We start from the raw sequence: 19,701 nt of genomic DNA, 5'->3' as shown, positions 1-19,701 counted from the left end.
TGGGTTCCAGCACCCCCTGGGCTGTGAGGCGGTCTAGCTCGGCCTCTATTTTGGGCTTCAAGGCAAACGGAACCCGCCTGGCCTTCAACCTTACGGGCCGCACGTGGGGATCGAGGGGCAAGGATATGGGGGGCCCCTTGTAGCAACCCAGGGCCCCATCAAACACCTCCGGGAACTCCTTACACACCTCCTCGAATCCCCCCACCCCCAGCTGCTGTGCCCCCACGATTTTTATTCCCAGTGGCCGGAACCAAGCTAGACCCAACAGTGTGGTGAGCTGTCATTTGACCACCAGTAAGTTGAGTTTGCCCCTAAACCCGTTGCATTCCACCCCCACTGTTGCCCAACCCAGGACTTGAACAGGGTTCTTTTGAAAGTCCCGAAGCACAAAACCTGCCGGCCGCAGGCTGGGCCGTCCACATGGGCACAGCTTCCTCAAAGATTCCTCCGAGATTATAGAAATGGAGGAACCCGAGTCCAGTTCCATCAGACAGGGCTTGTCCTCGATCCTGATGGATACCTTGACCTTGCGGGGGGTCTCGTCGGGCAAGTTCATTACCTGGACGCTGGTTGATGCTGTCACGTATTCACTGGTCGACTCCTGGTTTGTTGACTGGCAGCGGCGGGGGGGTCTGGAACGGCAGGACCTCGCAATGCGGCCCATCTTGCCGCAGCTCCTGCAGACCCCATTGCGGTAGGGGCAGTCTCTTCACTTGTGGGGGTCGCCGCAGCTGGCGCACTTGGTCGAGGGTGGTCTCTCCGTCGCTCGGGGTCGCTGCGTCGCTCGTGGGCCCATCCCTGCTTGGCGGCGCAGCTGAAGTGCCTCTTCTTCCTCCGGTCCGCTGGGGTCCATCTCTCCCTGGTGGACGGCGTCGGCTCTCGTTTTGGGAAAGGTTCTCGTGGAGCGCTCGAATGCTACGGCCTCGTTGAAGGCACTCTGGAGGGTGAGCTCTTCCCTCGCGAATAGCTTCTGTTGCAGCCTCTCGTCTCGCAGGCCCCATGTGAAACGGTCCGCCAGGGTCTCCTCCAGCTGTGCAAAGCTGCAGTTGCCCGCGATTTGGCGGAGAGCCGCCAGGTAGTCGGCGGCCGTCTCTCCTGCTGCCTGGTCCCTCTGGTGGAAGAGAAACCGGCGGGCCACGCGTGAGGGCTGCGGTAAGAAGTGCCTGGTGAGGAGTCTGACTATCTCCTCATAGGACTTCTCCGTGATCTTCGCGGGGGCCGAGAGACCCTTGGAGATCTGGAACGTGGCCGCCCCACAGACACTCAGGAGAACGTCCCTCTTTAGGCAGTCTTCTGTTATTCTGTTGGCTCGCAGGTAGCACTCGACCTGCTCCGTGTAGGTCAACCATTCCTCCGGATTGGCGGGGTTGAACTCTTCGATCCGGCCCGTTGTTCCGCTCTGGTTAGTCATGGCGGCCTTGGCGGTGGTAGTCACTCGACGGGTTGCCTTCGGAGTCTCCGATGGATCCGCGTAGCCCTTTTTGAATTCCCCGGGCTAGGATCCCATCCTCGTCGCCACTGTAATGTACTGAGAACCGAGACGGTTTGAAGGCAACATTCTTTATTGTGAGCACATTACAAGAGAGGGAGCATGCGGGCCGGGCCCCGCTTATATACACCGCCCAGAACTGCCCCCTGGTTTGACCAGGCCAATCATGGTCCAGCCAAACTTCCCGCCACAAGTCTTGTTGGGCGGGGTGAATGGCGAGCTACATCCGGGGACCCAGGGGTCGCCTTCTGTAGGGCTTGCCATGCGGTACACTCTAAAGTCAATACATAACAGTCACCATATGTGGTATACTGGTTAGAATATCAGACTAGGATCCAGGAGACTCAGGTTTAGATTTCCACTCTACCGCGGAAGCTTACTGAGTGACCTTGAGTCACTCACATTCTCTCAGCCTGATCTACCTCACAGGGCAGTTCTGAGGATATAATGGAGGAGAGAAGAATGATGTAAGTCATTTGGGGTTCCCACTGGGGAGAAAGGTGGGGTATAAATGAAGTAAATAAATAATGTTTTCTGAATAGGGCAATGTATTTGTTTTGATTATATGCAGAGCTTTAGCATGCATGAAGCGCTGGATTTTCCAAGGTTGTATTTTTTATGCACCAAAGCTTTTCACATATGAAAAATCTCTGTGTTGCCTTGTTCAGACAGTGTGGTAACCAAGCATATTAGGATCACCTGGGACACTGTGCCCTCCTGATATGCATGGTTTCTGCACCATCAGACAATGACTTATATGTGATATGAAATCAAAAGCTTTAATAATGAACAACCCTGTGTTCATTATGCTTATACAGACTGAAGTACGCAGAGCTTTGCAGAACACCATGAGCCAATCAACAAAAGCTGTGCTCCACGGAGCTTGCAATCTAAGTTTATAACATGCGGCCAACAGCAGAGGAAGGGGACAGGCATAAATAACATGAGATAGATATCAGCTAGTGTAATTATATACATCTGTGTTTGACTTCAGTTAGGAATGAAGACTAGCTGGTTAAGCACAGGGTTTCATGGAGACAGTTAGCTGATATACCCCATGATAGTGTAAAATTTTCCATAACGTCTCCTTCTGCACATGTTTTTTTCCCTCCCTTTTTTGTAAATGCCTTCCTGAGAACATAAAATGTGGATTATTTTTCAAACAAAACACCATAAGGGGGAAAAAACTCCAAGAAGATATTGTGATGCTTTAAGTAAGGCATTAATTTTGTTTACTAACTACTCTCTGACTGGAATTTTTAATGCTTATTTGTGTTACTATTGTTCTCTTTTAACACAAGGTGAGAACAGGTAGGCTTGATTTATATCCAGTGAGAGCACTATTCCTCATAGTGGGATGGAATGCTGCACTGACTTGACCCTGATAGGACCTTTCTATTCAGACTTAATTTCCAACTGATATTCCAGAATGCATCTTCTTTAGTTTTGCCACATTGCACTTGGAAAGTACACACTTTGGCATAGCTTCCAATGGCTAGTTTTATTATCTAAAAAGAGCAGAATGCCATGGTTGATTGCATATGATGTGGTAAAGCAGAAATCCTTAGACAAGTCCTTGGTTGCTTTTCTATTTTATCATATGTATTTGTAATACAGAGTAATTGCAGAAGAATTATAGGATTTCTCACCTCATTCTGGCATTTGTACAAAGATTGTACAAATTCACCCCTTTGCTAAGAGAGAAAAAGTACCATACAAGGTAATCCTCTATCAAGAACAGATTAATTCACAGATATGCATCAATTATGCAAATCAATATATTTATATGCTTGTTTTGCATAATACATTCTGAAGGCTACTCCACTGGAATGCATGCGTTCCACCGCCCCCCCCCCCCAAACACTCATGGGTATAAGAGCTAGAAACCTGGTTTGGTTTTGTTATTGAAGACTGCTAAGGTTAGCAGGACATTGGATTCTATTCCAAAGCCCAGGTGTGCTGGTCAGAGTGTCAAAGGGTCTACTCATCCATGAAGCTTACTGGGGGACTTTGGGCCAACCAGACACTCTCAATCTAACCTATTTCATGGTGTTATGCTAGGGCTGCCAGTTTGGGAGCAGGGACACAGATGAGGGGTGGGGACGGTGCAGCATCATGTGCACTGTGACACTTCTGGGTTTTCTCTGTAAATCGCACTGCACAAGATGCCAATGTGTGTGTGTTTTTAAACAGATTGCAGAAACTTGCATACATATATGCAAGGCATATGGAAGACAGTGTACTGAGTTCTTAGCAGTTTCTTTTGCTTAATTTTAACAGAAAAGATGGCACCTCAAGCAGGGTCCTCAGGGTCAGTCGGCTCTCCACTGGAAACTGAGGAGCAACTGAACAGGCGGATGATGGCCAGAAGGCAGAAGATAATTGCTGAAATGGTGCAGACAGAAAGAGATTATTGTCATGATCTGGATCTCTGCATCAGAACAGTGGTTGAGCCCTTAAGAAGAATGCAGGTAAGCAAGTCTTGGGCTGTCAAAGGGCAAGTTCTGTTTTGGACACAAACACAAGTGCTGTGAGACTTGGCCTTGCATCTGAGATAAGTAATTGGCAAACTGACATGAAAGAGCACCCTGCATTCCTGTGCAATTTTGCTCATATTTTAAACTTGAATGAGCTTGATTCAGATTCAGACAGATGAAATACACTTCCCACCCACCCCCATCCCAATGTTTCTTTCACTGTCTATAGCCAAATAGCAACAGCAGATCTCCTTAATACTGCCTGCTGCAAAACTATATAAACAAATTACGAATGTAACAGCCATATGGTGGATGCAGTCTTCCTGGTTTGCATGCATATAGTTTTTTATTTCTTTATGTTTGCTTCGTGCACATGTGATAGGGTTGTGGAATTCCTGGAGATCTGGAAGTGTAGCCTTGACAGGGTGGGAGCTCAGTCCGCCCTCTGAAGCAGTTCTTTTCTCCAGAGACAACTGAGCTTTGTAGTCTGGAAATCAGTTGTAATTTGAGGATACTTCCAGCCCCCACCTGAATGTTGGCAGTCCTAGCACATGATGGCAGGGGGCTGAAGGAACTGACTCAGATGGGAAGAACTGTGTTGGAGGTAATGTGGATCTTGACATGATAGGTCTTGTGGCCCATTCAAACATGCCTAGCATCACATGATAATTTAATCAAGCATACAAACATGTTTATAAGAATGAATCCTTAGACTGTGTTGTGGCTGTTTTTTACCCTATGCTGACAGTACTACTTTATATTTCTTGCACTGGATGGCCAATTTTCCTTTGCAGGAAATAAACTTTTTGTCTTCGTTCTGGAATGGTGACTGGAATATTCTGAAACCTGGAGGACAAGTTCAGATTTTCATTGCATGCTGCTGCTCTCTTTAAAGACTGCTTCATACACTGGCTTGATGGATCCAAAGAGCCCCTACCATAACATGTTCCACTCATGTAGGCTTTTTATTGTTTGTTTTGTTTCTAATTTACCCCCCCCCACCCTCTGTAAGGTTGCCAGTCTCCAGGTGGGGCCTGGAGATTTCCAGCTGGGAGAGATCGGCTCCCTTGGAGAAAATGGCTGTTTTGAAGGATGGACTCTATGACATTGTACCATGCTGAGGCCCCTCCTTTCCCCAGATCTCACCCTTTCCTGGATCCACCTCCAAAGCCCCAGGTTTTTTCCAACACAGACCTGGCAACCCTATCCTGGAATTATATCTGTTCCCCTAGAGAAAAGGCTGCTATGGAGGGTGGATTCTATGGCATTGTGCCATGCTGAGGCCCCTCCCTTCCCCAAACTCCATCCTTTTCTGGATCTACCCCCAAAATCTCCAGCTATTTTCCAAGATAGACATGGCAACCCTAACCGCACATTTTAGTTAGCAATTTGCCCTCCACCCCCACTTGTGGTCTTCTGCACTACACTGCACACCATCCCTTAATATTCCTGGTAGATCTTGGAGATCCCCTGGTATTACACCCAGGACTTTTTTGGTAGAAAAAGCCCAGCAGGAACTCATTTGCATATTAGGCTCCACACCCTGACATCACCATTGTTCCAGACAGGGCTTTTTGTGGAAAAGGCCCAGCAGGAACTGATTTGCATATTAGGCCACACCCCCTGACACCAAGCCAGCCGGGACTCTGTTCCTGTGCATTCCTGCTAAAAAAAAAGCCCTGATTACACCTGATCTCCACACTGCAAATATCAGTTCCTCCAGAGAAAATGGCTGCTTTGGAGGGTGGAATCTGTGACATTATTAGGGTTGCCAGGTACCCCCTGGCCAGCAGCAGGTGATGGGGGGGCTTATATTCTGCTGAGGTTTCTCACCTTTCAAAAGCTCACCTCTCCAGGCTCTGCCCCCAAATCACCAGGAATTTCCCAGCCTGGTTGGCAACCCTGCTCTCACAAGCAGACTTCATCAGGTGGGAAGGCTAGCTTATGTGAGCACAATTGTGTTTGTAGTTCCTGGGAGTCAAGCCTTCTTGTGTTGGTGTGCACACATACATCATTTATTTTATGTGCACGTGTATAAATGTTAGTTTTTTGTTTGATTTATTGGCTGTTTACTGGATTATTTAGGAGCATGATGTAAGATATTTTGGGTTCTTTTGGGGAAGATAAGTGGGGAACAACACATAAATAAATAAAATAAATACATAATGTAAGTTTATAACCTATAGATGGGGCTACTTCAAGGTATTATGTCAGCACAAGCAAGGTACAGCCATTATTCCTGGGCCTGTGTTGCCATTGGCTGGATCCAGGCAGTTGCCTGTGATGATGATGGAGGGCACAGAGATGGTATCAGCTGCCTCCTTTGCTGAAGATGGTTGGAAGGGAGCTAAGCCCTTTCAGTGCTTTGGCATCCTCCTCACTGGGCTGACCCAACCAGTCCCTTGAATAGCCTGGCTGGAGAACCAGCCCTGCCTGTAAACACAAGAAATGCATTTCTACAGACAGAAATATGCCACCTGACATAGAATAGAACTTGGATTAGTTCCATGTATCTTTGTTACCTCAGCAACTGGGCAGTCACACTACCAACCTGTTCCATGGGACATCCTCCAAAAGTAAATGTGTATAGCATTTTTAGCCTAAAAGGGTGCTTTCATACATACTGAAAAATTCACTTTCAATCCACTTTTAGTGCACTTTGCAACTGGATGTTACTGTGGGAAACAGCAAAGTACACCTGGCTGCAAATGAGTGCCAAAGTACATAGAAAGTGAATTGAAGGTACATTATTCAATATATGTGAAAGCACATTAATAAATGAAGTTTTGTTTTATTCCCCCCTGTTCACATCTTTATGCTGCTCAAAGACATCTGGCCAGTGTTTTATTATATGTTGTTTGAGGACATGTTGTTTTAAGGAAGGAAAGATTGATTCTGTCCAGAAAACAGATCTAAATTTGAGTCTGCTCCAGAATTCCTAACAGACAAAAAATTTCATTAGCCTCTATAACCAAAAATTACCTCTACTAGCAATTATAGTTGAATATAGTGCTGGTTACCATAACATGCAATTTGATTCTTTGGGGCTGTTTTCTACAAGCTGCTGAGTAAATACACAGTTCTGTTACTAATGAATACTAATGGATAGGCTTGTTTAAAGGTACTCACCTGTCTGCCAAAATCAACACTGTTGTTAACTTTGTGCGTTACATCCTGCTGGGTTCTCAAAAGATTTCCACATATGGATTCATTGTCCCTGTGAGGAAACAAATAAAAGGGATTTTTTAAACAATCTTAAAAGGAACGGGGCTGAATGGACAGGAACTGTGCCAAGTTGTACCTGCAACTTGGTTTGGAGATTATAGTCTTACTAGGAGTAAGGCCTGTTGTGGAAAAAAAAATACAACAGGCTCTAGAAGGCGGCTCTGGGCAAGTGCCAGCCACCCTTGCTGTCTTCCCACCCACCCAAGTGAAGGCATTAACTTCCCCCCACCTCAAGGGGAGCTTATCTCTGCTATCTAGAGAGCAGTTGTAAATCTGAGTGATCTCTAGTCGTTCCCTAGGAAGAAATGGCATTGTACCTGTCTGAGGTTCCACCCCTCCTCAAACCCCATCCCTTAAATATCCAGGAATTCCCTTGCCTGGAGTTGGCAACCTTCCCTTTATCTGCCCCTCTGACTTCAGCTTTCCATCTCCTTTCCCCTCCCTGCAGCTTCTACATAGGCTGTCTTTCTCCACAATGGGGGGGGGGGTAGGGAACCAAAGCAGCTAACATCATTCTCTTCTGCCCCCTTTGATCTGAACAACAACCCTGTGAGGCAGGTTAGACTGGAAGTCTGTGACTGGTCTGAAATGAGTCAGTCAGCTTCCACAGCAAGGACCTGGGTCCAGCAGACCCCACTCGGAAGCCCTAGCTTTTATGCCCTCAAGTCCACCACAGAATCTCCAGGAATTTCCCATCAACATGGAAAGGTACCACTGAAGGCCTCTGGGCAAGTGTCTGCCACCCTTGCTGTCTTCCCATCCACCCAAGTGAAGGTATTCACTCCCCCTCGCCCACCTCAAGGGGAGATGACTTCTGGCATCTGGAGAGCAATTGTAACTCTGAGTGATCTCACCAGGAGACTGACAACAGTGGTTCCCAGGAGGAAATTGTTGGTTTGGAGTCTATGGCATTGTACCTCTCTGAGGTCTCACCCCTCCTCAAACCCTGCCCTCTCCCGGCCCGGACCCTTAAATCTCCAGGAATTTCCTAACCTGGAGCTGGCAACCCTATCTCCTTCCCTTTATCTGCACCTCTGACTTCAGATTTCCATCACCTTTGGCCTCCCTGCAGCCTCTATATAGGAAAATTAGTCTTTCTTCACAGTGGAAGGGGGCCAAAGCCGTTTACATCATTCTCTCCCCCCATGTGATCTGAACAACAACTCTGTGAGGCAGGTTAGGCTGGAAGTCTGTGACTGGTCTGAAATCAGTCAGTCAGCTTCCACAGCTTCCACAGCAAGGACCTGGGTCCGGCAGACTCCATTCTGAAGCCCTAACTCCTATGCCCTCCTCAAAGTCCACCACAGAATCTCCAGGAATTTCTCACCAACAGTCTGGCAGCCCTAGTTAGCACTGGGACCAATGAGTTCTGCCTCAGAGACCTGTAGTGAGACCTTTCAGACCAACAGTCTGGCAGCTAGGCTTGCCAATCCCTAGGTCCCAGCAGGGGTTCTCCCGCTTTCCCAGGCTCCTTCTCGCCCCCAGTCAGCTGGCCAGCGGGGGGGGGGGAAGTCCTGCCCCCACAGCCACCATGTGACTTTCCACCTCCGGAGGCTTCAGTCTCCAATTGAAAGGCTTCCTCTTGGGATGGTGTGTCTGTGTTACTTTGAAGAAGTTGGCAGCAATTCATGAGTAGAGATGCAAATCCCTCGCTTCAGAGTTGCCAGAAATGAGGGGGGGGGAGGGAAATGTCTGCTGGGCACTTCATTATTCCCTATGTGGAGATTGATTCTCATTGATCTCATTGGGGAATTGATCTGGAGGTATCGTGGGCTCTGGGGGGCTGTGTTTTGAGGTAGAGGCACCATATTTTCAGTATATCATCTAGTGCCTCTCCCCAAAATTCCCCCCAAGTTTCAAAATGATTGGACCAGGGGGTCCAATTCTATGAGCCCCAAAAGAAGGTGCCCCTATCCTTCATTATTTCCTATGGTAGGAAGGCATTTAAAAAGGTGTGCTGTCCCTTTAAATGTGATGGCCAGAACTCCCTTGGAGTTCAATTATGCTTGTCACAGCCTTTCTCCTGGCTCCGCCCCCAGTGTCTCCTGGCTCCACCCCTAAAGTCCCCAGATATTTCTTGAATTGGCAACCCTACTGGCAGCCCTAGTTAGCACTGGGCCCAATGAGTTCTGCCTCAGAGACCTGTAGTTAGACCTTTCAGACCAACAGTCTATCTCTGACAGACTGTTTAATAGGGAGGAGTCGTCCGCCATTACATCAGCTTACAGCATTCCCCTCTCCTCTCCCCCCCTTTGATCTGAACAACAACCCTGCGAGGCAGGTTAGGATGGTTTGAAATCACCCAGTCAGCTTCTACAGCCCTCACCTGGAGACTGGCAATAGTGCTTCCCCAGGAGGAAAGGCCTCCCTCAGAGAGCTTAGGAATTTCTGACCAACGTGGAAAGGTACCACTAAAGCCTCTGTGAGAGTGCTCCCCCCAGCCTTGTGTTTTCCCACCCACTCAAGTGAAGGCATTCACTCCCCGCCCCCTCAAGGGGAGCTGATCTCTGCCATCTGAAGAGCAGTTGTAACTCTGAGTGAACTCCAGCTCTCACCTGGAGATTGGCAACAGTGGTTTCCCAGGAGGAAAGGCCTCTCCCTCATATGAGCCCACTGTAGTCTAATTGGAATAGAAAGAGTGAAGAGTATTGGCAGGTGGAAAGGGCCCCTCCCTGCTGTGAATGAACATCCCTTTTGCCTCAGTTGAAGAGAAAGTACCCAACTGTTTTCTCATGAATACAGGCCTGTAGTTGGGGGGGCCTGGGGGGCCAGGCACCACAAATCTTTCCCATTTTACACCCTCCTTGCCCGCTCTCAGACGGACTGTCCTAGACTTCCTACAATAGGCCCAACTGTTCCTATGTCTTTAAGAGCAACTGTCCATCAAGAAATTAAGCAAGCGATTTCTCTGTGTCAGGCGTGGAAAGGGAGAAGTACACATTACCCCAGAAGCGTAAAGAGGAAATATAGTTCCCTAATACTCTTTCATTCACACTTCCTCATAATGTGCAATGTCTCTGTCAGATAAAAAAAGATAGTTTAAGAAGCCCCAGAGTGTCAGAGGGGTGGTGAGGGAAGGAAATTTAACTATTTTGATTTAACTACAGGTGTGATATTTGTATAAATTCCTAATTTGATCATTGTTAGAGTAGCTAAAGAATTTTTTGTAAATGAATTCCCACAGTTCTATCCCTAGTTCCATGGTACTATTTAATTTTTCTTGTTCATGTTATATAAATCTGATACACAAGAACTGGTCCAAAATGTGGAAACCAGACTCGATATAGGAATAAAATCACCCTATGCTGAAAGATCTACACTAGTTACCAATCTGCTTCTAGGCACAATTCAAAGTGCTAGTTCTTTGTTTAAGGCCCTGACAATGCAATCCTAAAATCACTTTCCTGAGAGTAAGCCCCACTGAATAGACTTTAGTAGAATTCAGAGTAGACCTGCTTAGGATTGTTCTCTAAATGACTTGAGACCAAGCTACTTGAAGGGTTAGTTCCTCCCATAATCTTCAGCCAGGCAGCTGATCCTTCTCACATGCCCTTTACATGGGTCGCTACCTGTAGAGGTATAGGGTTGCCAACTGCAGCCTGGAAAATTCCTGGAGATTTAGAGGCAATGCCTGAGGAGGGCAGAATTTGAGGAGGAGGAGCTCGGCAAAGATTTTATACCAGAAAGTCCGCTTTTTGCAGCTGTCATTTCCTCCATGGTAACCAATCTGGGTAGTGTGGAGATCAGTTGTAATTCCAGGAAAACTCAAGGCCTCACATGGAGGTTGCCAACCTTAGAGTGGCTACCACAGACAGGCCTTTTAAGTGAGGGCACTTCGTTTTTGGAATGCCCTTCCATTTGCTTGGCACATACTTTAGTTTGTTCTGTGCTGGATCAAAACCATCTCAGGCTTTGAACTGCTGTGTTCTTTCCTTTTTGTTGTTGTTGCTGTTTTTTCTGGATTACTGGTAGTTTAAGGGCTGTTTTTCAGATACCATTTTAAGCCTCTCTGTTGTTTATATGCTACTTTATATGCCCCTAGCAAGCTCTTTGCTTGTTTTGTTACTGGCTTTAACATGAATAAACTGTATACTTCTTTTTATGATTTTATTGTTGTATAGTGGTCACCTTGTGGGCCTTGATGAACAGGTATCTGGAGATATGACTTTTAAATTCTCTAAATGTATAAAGTAGTGATAGTTTGAAAAACAGATAAAGTATTAAAACATGTATTTCACCAATGGTGGTCTAGGGAGTATATGTTTACATTCTTGGATACTACTTGTTGGTATTCGCTGTTACCTGTGGAGCCATGTAAATACATTTATGGCACAATATTGCACTGAAATATATGGACCTTATTTTCAAGATATAGGGTTGGCAACTCCAGCTTGAGAATTTCCTGGAGATTTGGGGGTGGAGTCCGAGGAGGGCAGAGTGTGTGGAAGAGGTAGGACTTCAGAAGGGTATAATGCCATAGAGGGCATAACACCAAAGCAGCCCTTTTCTTCAGGTGAATGCATCTTTATAGTCTCTAGATCTGTTGTAATTCCAGGAGGTGGCTACCTTACCAAGTAAACATGGTTAGGATTAGGCTGCCAAATAATTCTTCATGCTGATTTGTTTGTATTTGTGCCACAGTTTGTATCTGTGCCACAGTAACAGCCCTAGTGTTTCAAATTATTGGTGATATGCTTCAAGAAAAAGTTCAGTCTTAGTGGACTGGCAATGAACACCAGTTTGAATTCTTGTTATAAAATCCAGTTTATATTCAACTGCAGACACACACAGACTTTTGTTTTATGGAATATGTTAGCCTTTTTCCTCAGGGATTTTTTTTTCTTTTGAACTGATACTTTTAAGCCCACATGAGACAGTGCTGAAAAACTTAGAAATGCATACATAACTACTCAGAGGTACACAAGGAGAATATGATTTTTTAAAAAAAAGAAAAAAGAAAAAATGCACCTGTCATAAACTAGGCTTAGCAGGTATACGGCACACAGCATCCATGAAAAACCAGCCTCAAGTATGAAAAATATTCAAAAATTTATCACAAATAATAAATATAAAGTATTTAGACAAAAGTGGATATGTCACACCTGACCCAAAGTCCTTTCATTTAAGTCCGAAATCCTTATGCTGTAAAGTGGTGGTCCAAGGTAATAGATGAACCGTGAAGAAAGAGTCCAACGCTCCCAAACTTCTTTGAACAGTAGCCGGTGTAGAAATGACTAGTAGCAAAGCGCAAATCCACAATAGGGATACACATATTGCCCTGTTTCACACGAGGCTTCTACAAGCCACAAACTCCCAGTTTGAGTACAAACACTTCAGGGAAAATTCATCATAGGAACTCACCTTCCATTCCAGGTGAGTTCCTATGATGAAGGTGAGTTCTTATGATGAATTTTCCCTGAAGTGTTTGTACTCAAACTGGAAGTTTGCGGCTTGTAGAAGCCTCATGTGAAACAGGGCAATATGTGAATCCCTATTGTGGATTTGCGCTTTGCTACTAATCATCTCTACATCGGCTACTGTTGAAAGAAGTTTGGGAGCATTGGACTTTTTCTTCACGCCTCGTCTATTACCTTGGACCACCACTTTAAAGCATAAGGATTTCGGACTTAAATGAAAGGACTTTGGGTCAGGTATGACTTATCCACTTTTGTCTAAATACTTAAATTTATTATTTGTGATAAATTTTTGAATATTTTTCATACTTGAGTCTGGTTTTTCGTGGATGCTGCGTGCTGTATACCTGCTTCTCTTTTCCACGTTAATCTTTGGGTTGCTATAAACTGGGCTTAGGCAAGAGCAAAATGTCCTTTCTTAGGATTTTTTCACATATTTGGTGTAGTGGTTAAGTGCACAGATTCTTATCCGGGAGAACTGGGGGAATCGGGTTTGATTCCCTACGCCTCCATTTGCAGTTAAACCTTCCATATTAACTTCTATCAGCTAACACTTTTCCGTGGTGGCATTTCACATTCTGATTTGCAGGTCCTCAAAGCCTTATGAAGATTGTCAAAACCTGCATAGGGAATGAATCCAGCCAGCCTGTCCTACTTCCCATAATATGCCTGCATCCATCTGCCAGTGGCATGAATCTGATTTTCAGTGCATATTTTTTTATTTTTAACATATATGTGAACCCCAGGGTTACCAGCTTTTGAATTGACTTCTGTTGCTTTGCCATTAATGGCAGATTTATATGCTGATATATTAGCTGGTAAAAAATGCATATCTTCATGCTGTGTTAAATATTATCTATTAATTTCTGAGTCTCAAACTGCTGTTAAAGGCAAAAGAGAACAACCAAGATATTACAGATAGGGTTCCCACACTGCCTTGGCAAATGCTGGGAGATTTGGGAGGGCAGAATTTGGGGAGCATGTGAAGTTGCTTCCCGGTAACATTTTATGTTGTGTCCCCTAAGGTCAAGTGCAGGGGGGGGGGGTTTGATTCTGGGAGCCCATCCTAGATTTTTTTGCCCAGGGGCCCAGAATCCCTATGACTGTCCTGTGTGAAACAAAATGCTAGACTAAATGAACCACTGGTGTGATCCAGAAGGGCCCTTCTTTTGTGTTTAAGAGCAAGCTTAATCCACCCCCCCACCACCACCAATATTGCAGTCCTGGTAAGCCTCTCTGCAAATGCAAAGTCCATTGCACAAACCAAAGACAGGGTGGGTGTAGAAGTGGAAAGAGGATGAAACTAGAGCAGGATAAGGCAGCATGATCCTGATTCACCACCTCAGGTAGGATTTGAATGTGTGCCTAATGTTATAACGATGCATATATCCCATATCTAGCTATGTATAGTCACCCTAGATGCCATTATTGGACTTGATTTCTTGCTTGCACTTTTATCAGGGGGAGTGTTCTTGCAGATTAAAGACTTGCTAGAAGACACATACAAGATCTACTGTTACCACCATGATGATGCACACATCTTGCTGGAGTCCTATGAAAAGGATGAAGAGCTGAAGCAATGTTTAAGGGACTGCTTACAATCTTTAAAGTGAGTCCCCCCCCCTGCCCGTGACTAGTTCCACTCATTGCCCTGCATAAGAAGGTTTAAAAGGACATAAATGTAATTCCTCTTATAAACCCTGAGGTTTATGTGGTCTTCTGGGAGCTCAAGCTTATAATGCTTTCCTGGAACTGCAAATATATTTTTCTCTTATTACGGAAGACTGAAAATGGAAAGTAGCTCCAACTTGGCACCAAAGCCACCTTCCTAGAGAGGTTGCTTCAGGGATGCTCCAGCTTAAACCCAACCAAAAACCATTTTATTACCAGAAGGAAATCTATCTGTATCTAACTTGAATGGTCATCAGAATAATCCTCATCCCTCCATTAAATAAAGCTGTTCTTAAATTTACTGGGCCTTTTTACAAATGTTGTTTTGCTATGGTCCTTCCCTGTTAAGTACTACTCTCTCAGGAGGCTGTAGAATCAGATACAGCAGTAGCTTTCTGATTTCTGTACCTAGTAGGTTTGCCAAGTCCAGGTTGGGAAGCTTTTAGAAATTTGAGAATGAAGCCTGGGGAGGACAGGAACTTCAGTGGGGTATGATGCCATAGAACCACCCTCCAAAGCATCCATTTTCTCCATTGGAATGGAACTCTGCAGTCTGGAGATGAATTGTAATTCCGGGGGATCCCCAGGTTACACCTGGAGGTTGCTATGCAGCCCCAGTGAATCTGGAGCATCTGCAAAGAAATGTCATTTGTAAGGTAAAGGTATTATTCTGGTAGCGGTTTCAGAGTGCATCTGATTGAGTATTTTGTGTACCTGGCAGTCAGGGTTGCCAGTCCCCTGGTCCCAGCAGGGGTTCCCCTGGTTTCCAGGACTTCTGCCCACTGCCAGCCAGCTGGCTGGTGGGGAAAACTCCAGCCCCGAACAGCAATGTCACTGTGCAATATCCCCAACACAATGGCATCACACAAAAGTGACATCACCACATTGGGGACATCGGGCAGCGGCACTCTGGTTTGAAGCCAGTTTTACCATAGAGTTTTGCCCAAAAACCAGGGTGTCACCATAAGGCTCCCTGATGTGATGGCATCACTCCTGGGTGACATAATTTTGTTAAGGACATCCTGGAACATCCCCCCAAAAGCCCCCCGCCCCGTGACGAGGGGACCTGGCAGTCACCAGTCTTTGTAGCATCGTTGAACTGAATTCAGTGGAATTTATATTCACATAAACTTTGTTAGAATCATGATATCAATATTTCCTTCCTAGAGAAAGTAGACCTGGCCAAATATCAGTTGGCTCAAAATATGGAGTTGCTATGCACATATGATGACAGCCTTCATTCAACATTCTGGCTTTAGGATTTAGGAAATAATCCAATCCGTGCTTTGGAGTGCTTTCAATGAATTTACTGCAACAGGATTTTTTGCAAAAAGACAATAACTGATGGCAGGCCACTAATACAGCAGTGAAGCCTTCAGAGCACTAGCACTAACACATAGAAACAAGAGGTAGGCTGAAATGCAAGGGGAAAAATTCAATAGACCCTAAACCCTAGAAAAGGCACCACAACTCCCCCTAGGGTACAAGTGGACTGTACTCTTTCAGCCGTAGTTACATTAACTAGACTGTTAGCAGGCTGTCTCTTCTCCAACACATGACTCCTATATTGTTTCTGAGCCCATTTCAAAATGCTGGCTATAATCTTTAATCAGGGCTTTTTTTAGCAGGAACACACAGGAATGCAGTTCTGGCTGGTTTGATGTCAGGGGGTGTGACCTAATATGTACTGTAAATGAGTCCCTGTGACCTAATATGTACTGTAAATGAGTCCCTGCTGGGCTTTTTCTGCAGAAAAGTCCGGCCTTTAATGCTAACTACAAGCTGTGTCTTCTCCAATATGAACCTACCCATATGCTTACATCAGCTGAAGACACCGTTTTATGTCTTAGTGGGTGAACACACAAAACAGGGCCTTCTCAGTGGCAGCCCCAGGCCTTTGAAAATCTTCCAAGGATGCATGCCTGGCACTTTATTTCAGAGTTGTCCAGTTAGAATTAGCAACTACCTGGATAAAAAAAAGTCTCCTTAACAGAGACTTAAATGTGTGGAAATGGGCAGCTGAAGTTTTTCATTGCACAGAGGTAAATATTATCAACTAGTAGGTAGGTAAATCCTCTGTTAATGGAACAGGACTTTTTTCCTTCAGGTTATTGCCACCCCAATTTATAATACAATTTCATGAATGTGAAGTCCAGTTAAACTAATTGAAATTGGTGATCTTAGACTGTGGTAACGGCATGGGATTACACCATTAGAAATTAGTTTTTTAAAAAGTCTCTTCCATTGGCATATAAGATCACCTGGAGGAAAAAAAAATACCCTGTTCCTTTAACAGAGGTTTAAGGCGTGGCATTGGGCAGCTGAATTTCAGGAGGTAAATTGCATCAATTGGAATATAACACCCTGTTATACCAGTACTAAATAAATAAAGGTGCAGAACGTTTTGGGGAGCAGTTGGCAATCCTATTGGATTGATTATTATATAAAGATTTTATTCTATTTTTGATGATTGGCACTGGCTATTATTACTGGATTTTAAAATGTTATTTGGCAGTAGGATGTTCGTGGCTGTTTGTATTTTACGTTTCTCTTGAATCTTATTGATATAATGTTTATTTTAATTGAATTGTGGCAAGCTGCTGTAGTTGCTCCATTGAAAGGTGGGATATAAATCTGTACAATAAATAAATAATTGTACTTTCTTTGGAGGAATGCTAACATCTTTGTTTTTTTCTTTGCAGAAAGATATATGAAGAAGGGTATGTACCATCTCTTTTAAAAAATGGAAAGCAAAATCTCAAATGTTACCATATTTTTTAATTCACTTCCTGATTGACTGAAAAGGGTTTTTATCATGCTAGTATCATGCTCAGTCCAAACTCTGCTCACAACCTGAGTTCAATCCCGATGGAAGCTGGGTTCAGGTAGCTGGCTCAAGGTTGACTCAGCCTTCCATCCTTCTGAGGTCAGTAAAATGAGTACCCAGCTAGCTGGGGGTAAAGTGTAGATGACTGGGGAAGGTAATGGCAAACCACCCCATAAAAAAAAAGTCTGCCATGAAAACGTTGTGATGCGACGTCACCCCAGATTCGAAAACGACTGGTGCTTGCACAGGGGACTACCTTTACTTTAATCTGCCTTGAGTCTTGGTGAGATTGTAAATCAAAATATTAATAAACAATAATAGTAATAATATAAAAATTAGGGTGAACTCTATGGCATATTACCCTATTGAGGTTCCATCAGGCTCCATCACCAAAATCTCTATGTATTTCCCAGCCCAGAGCTGGCAGTCCTACCTTGGAAGCAACACGCATGCATAATTGGAGAAACCCTTTGTTTATCATAGATAATAATTCCCTAATGGAGGTGGCCAAATGGAGCACTCACATTGGCTGATGGGTGCACTCAACAAGCCATTGGCCCATAATGCATCAACCACCACCTCTGGGTTCCCACCGGCTGACTCCCCTGTCCCCACCTACTGCAGGCCTGGAACACTGAACAAACCGCCAAAACAGTCTTACCTCAGAGACACACACATCTCTAATGCTCCTTTGTGTCCTCTCCATCAACTGCAGCTTCACAAAATGTTTCCTCAGACATCATGGAGGCTGCCTCTTTCCTGGCACTCACTCCCTCCCATCCTCCCCTCAGCCTCGTCCCAGGACAAGGATTGGGCCACTGGGGAAGCTGCTAGCCAGAGGCTGTTGCTAAGCAACCAAAGTTGCTTCTATCAGTAAAGGGAGAGCCCTCAGCTGAATCTCGGCTTGGCTTCGCGAACGAAGATTTAAGAAGGGTGCAATAGTCCACGTCTGCTGCAGGCTCGCTGGTGGCTGACAAGACCAATGCGGGACAGGCAGGTCCGGCCACAGTGGCTGCAGGGAAAAGTCTGATTTAGGGTTGGTGCTGTAGCAGTGCGATTCTTCCTCAATCTCCTTTTATCCTCAAGACCAGCTATGCGTGCGTTCTCAAAAGAAGAGACAGCCTGGTAGATGGTGTGCCTCCATGCTTTGCGATCTGAGGCTAGGTCAGACCACTGGTGATGGTTGATGCGACAGGTGCCAAGGGATTTCTTCAAGGAGTCCTTGTACCTCTTCTTTGGTGCCCCTCTATTTCGATGGCCGGTGGAGAGTTCGCCATACAGGGCAATCTTGGGAAGGCGGTGGTTTTCCATCCTAGAAATATGCCCTGCCAAGCACAGCTGCGTCTTCAACAGCAGTGCCTCGATGCTGGTAACCTCCGCCCGCTTGAGAACTTCAGTGTTGGTCACAAAGTCACTCCAGTGGATGTTGAGGATGGTGCGAAGGCAGCGCTGATGAAAGCGCTCAAGGAGTCGCAGGTGATGACGGTATAAAACCCACGATTCGGAGCCGTAGATGAGGGTTGTCATCACAACCGCTTTGTAAACATTGATCTTTGTGCCTTTTTTCAGATGCTTGTTGCTCCACACTCTTTTGTGCAGTCGGCCAAAGGCACGGTTTGCCTTTGCCAGCCTGTTGTCAATCTCCTTGTCGATCTTAGCATCTGAGGAGATGATGCACCCCAGGTAGCTGAACTGCTGGAATGTCTTCAGAACTGATTCACCCACAGTGATGCAGGGAGGGTGATAATCTTCCTGGGGTGCAGGCTGGTGGAGAACTTCTGTCTTCTTCAGGCTAACTTCTAGGCCAAATAGCTTGGCAGCCTCTGCAAAGCAGGACGTCATATGCTGCAGAGCTGATACCGAGTGGGAGACGAGTGCAGCATCATCAGCAAACAGTAGCTCTCGGATGAGTTTTTCCATTGTCTTGGAGTGGGCCTTTAGTCGCCTCAGGTTGAACAGGCTGCCATCGGTGCGATAGCGGATGTAGACACCATCGTCATCATCTAGATCTACTGCGGCTCTTTGAAGCATCATGCTAAAGAAGATCGTAAAGAGAGTTGGCGCGAAAACGCAGCCTTGCTTTACACCTGTGCTTATTGGGAAGGTCTCCGAGAGGTCGTTGCAGTGTCTGACTTGGCCTCGCTGGTCTTCGTGTAGCTGGATGATCATGCTGAGGAACCTTGGGGGACATCCTAAACGTTCCAAGATTTGCCACAGGCCTTTCCTGCTAACGGTATCGAAAGCTTTGGTAAGGTCGACAAAAGTCACATACAGAGCCTTGTTCTGTTCCCTGCATTTCTCTTGGAGCTGCCTGAGAACAAATACCATGTCGGTGGTGCTCCTGTTAGCTCTGAAGCCGCACTGGCTCTCTGGGAGGAGTTCTTCTGCAATGGCGGGCACCAGTCTGTTCAGGAGTATTCTGGCAAGGATTTTGCCTGCAATGGAGAGCAGGGTTATCCCCCGATAGTTGGAGCAGTCTGACTTTTCCCCTTTGTTCTTGTATAGGGTGATGATGATTGCATCGCGAAAGTCCTGTGGTAATTTGCCTTGTTCCCAGCAGGTGACAAGTACTTTGTGAAGTGAGCTATGTAGTACTGT

General features: G+C 45.6%; 1 protein-coding gene across 1 annotated transcript in view; it reads left to right on the top strand.

Moving 5' to 3' along the window:
* ARHGEF38 (Rho guanine nucleotide exchange factor 38) overlaps positions 1–19,701 on the top strand; it is a 67,595-nt gene that overhangs the window by 15,311 nt on the left and 32,583 nt on the right. Inside the window, exons 2-4 of the mRNA XM_060247384.1 lie at positions 3,770–3,960; positions 14,006–14,214; positions 16,979–16,996. Of these exons, the coding sequence (XP_060103367.1) occupies positions 3,770–3,960; positions 14,006–14,214; positions 16,979–16,996 (418 nt within the window). The remainder of the gene's footprint in view (positions 1–3,769; positions 3,961–14,005; positions 14,215–16,978; positions 16,997–19,701) is intronic.

This window comes from Heteronotia binoei, chromosome 9 (genome assembly GCF_032191835.1).
Source record: "Heteronotia binoei isolate CCM8104 ecotype False Entrance Well chromosome 9, APGP_CSIRO_Hbin_v1, whole genome shotgun sequence".
Classification (NCBI taxonomy): domain Eukaryota; kingdom Metazoa; phylum Chordata; class Lepidosauria; order Squamata; family Gekkonidae; genus Heteronotia; species Heteronotia binoei.
The sequence above is the reverse complement of the archived record's forward strand: the minus strand, read 5'-3'. Positions and strand labels throughout refer to the sequence as shown.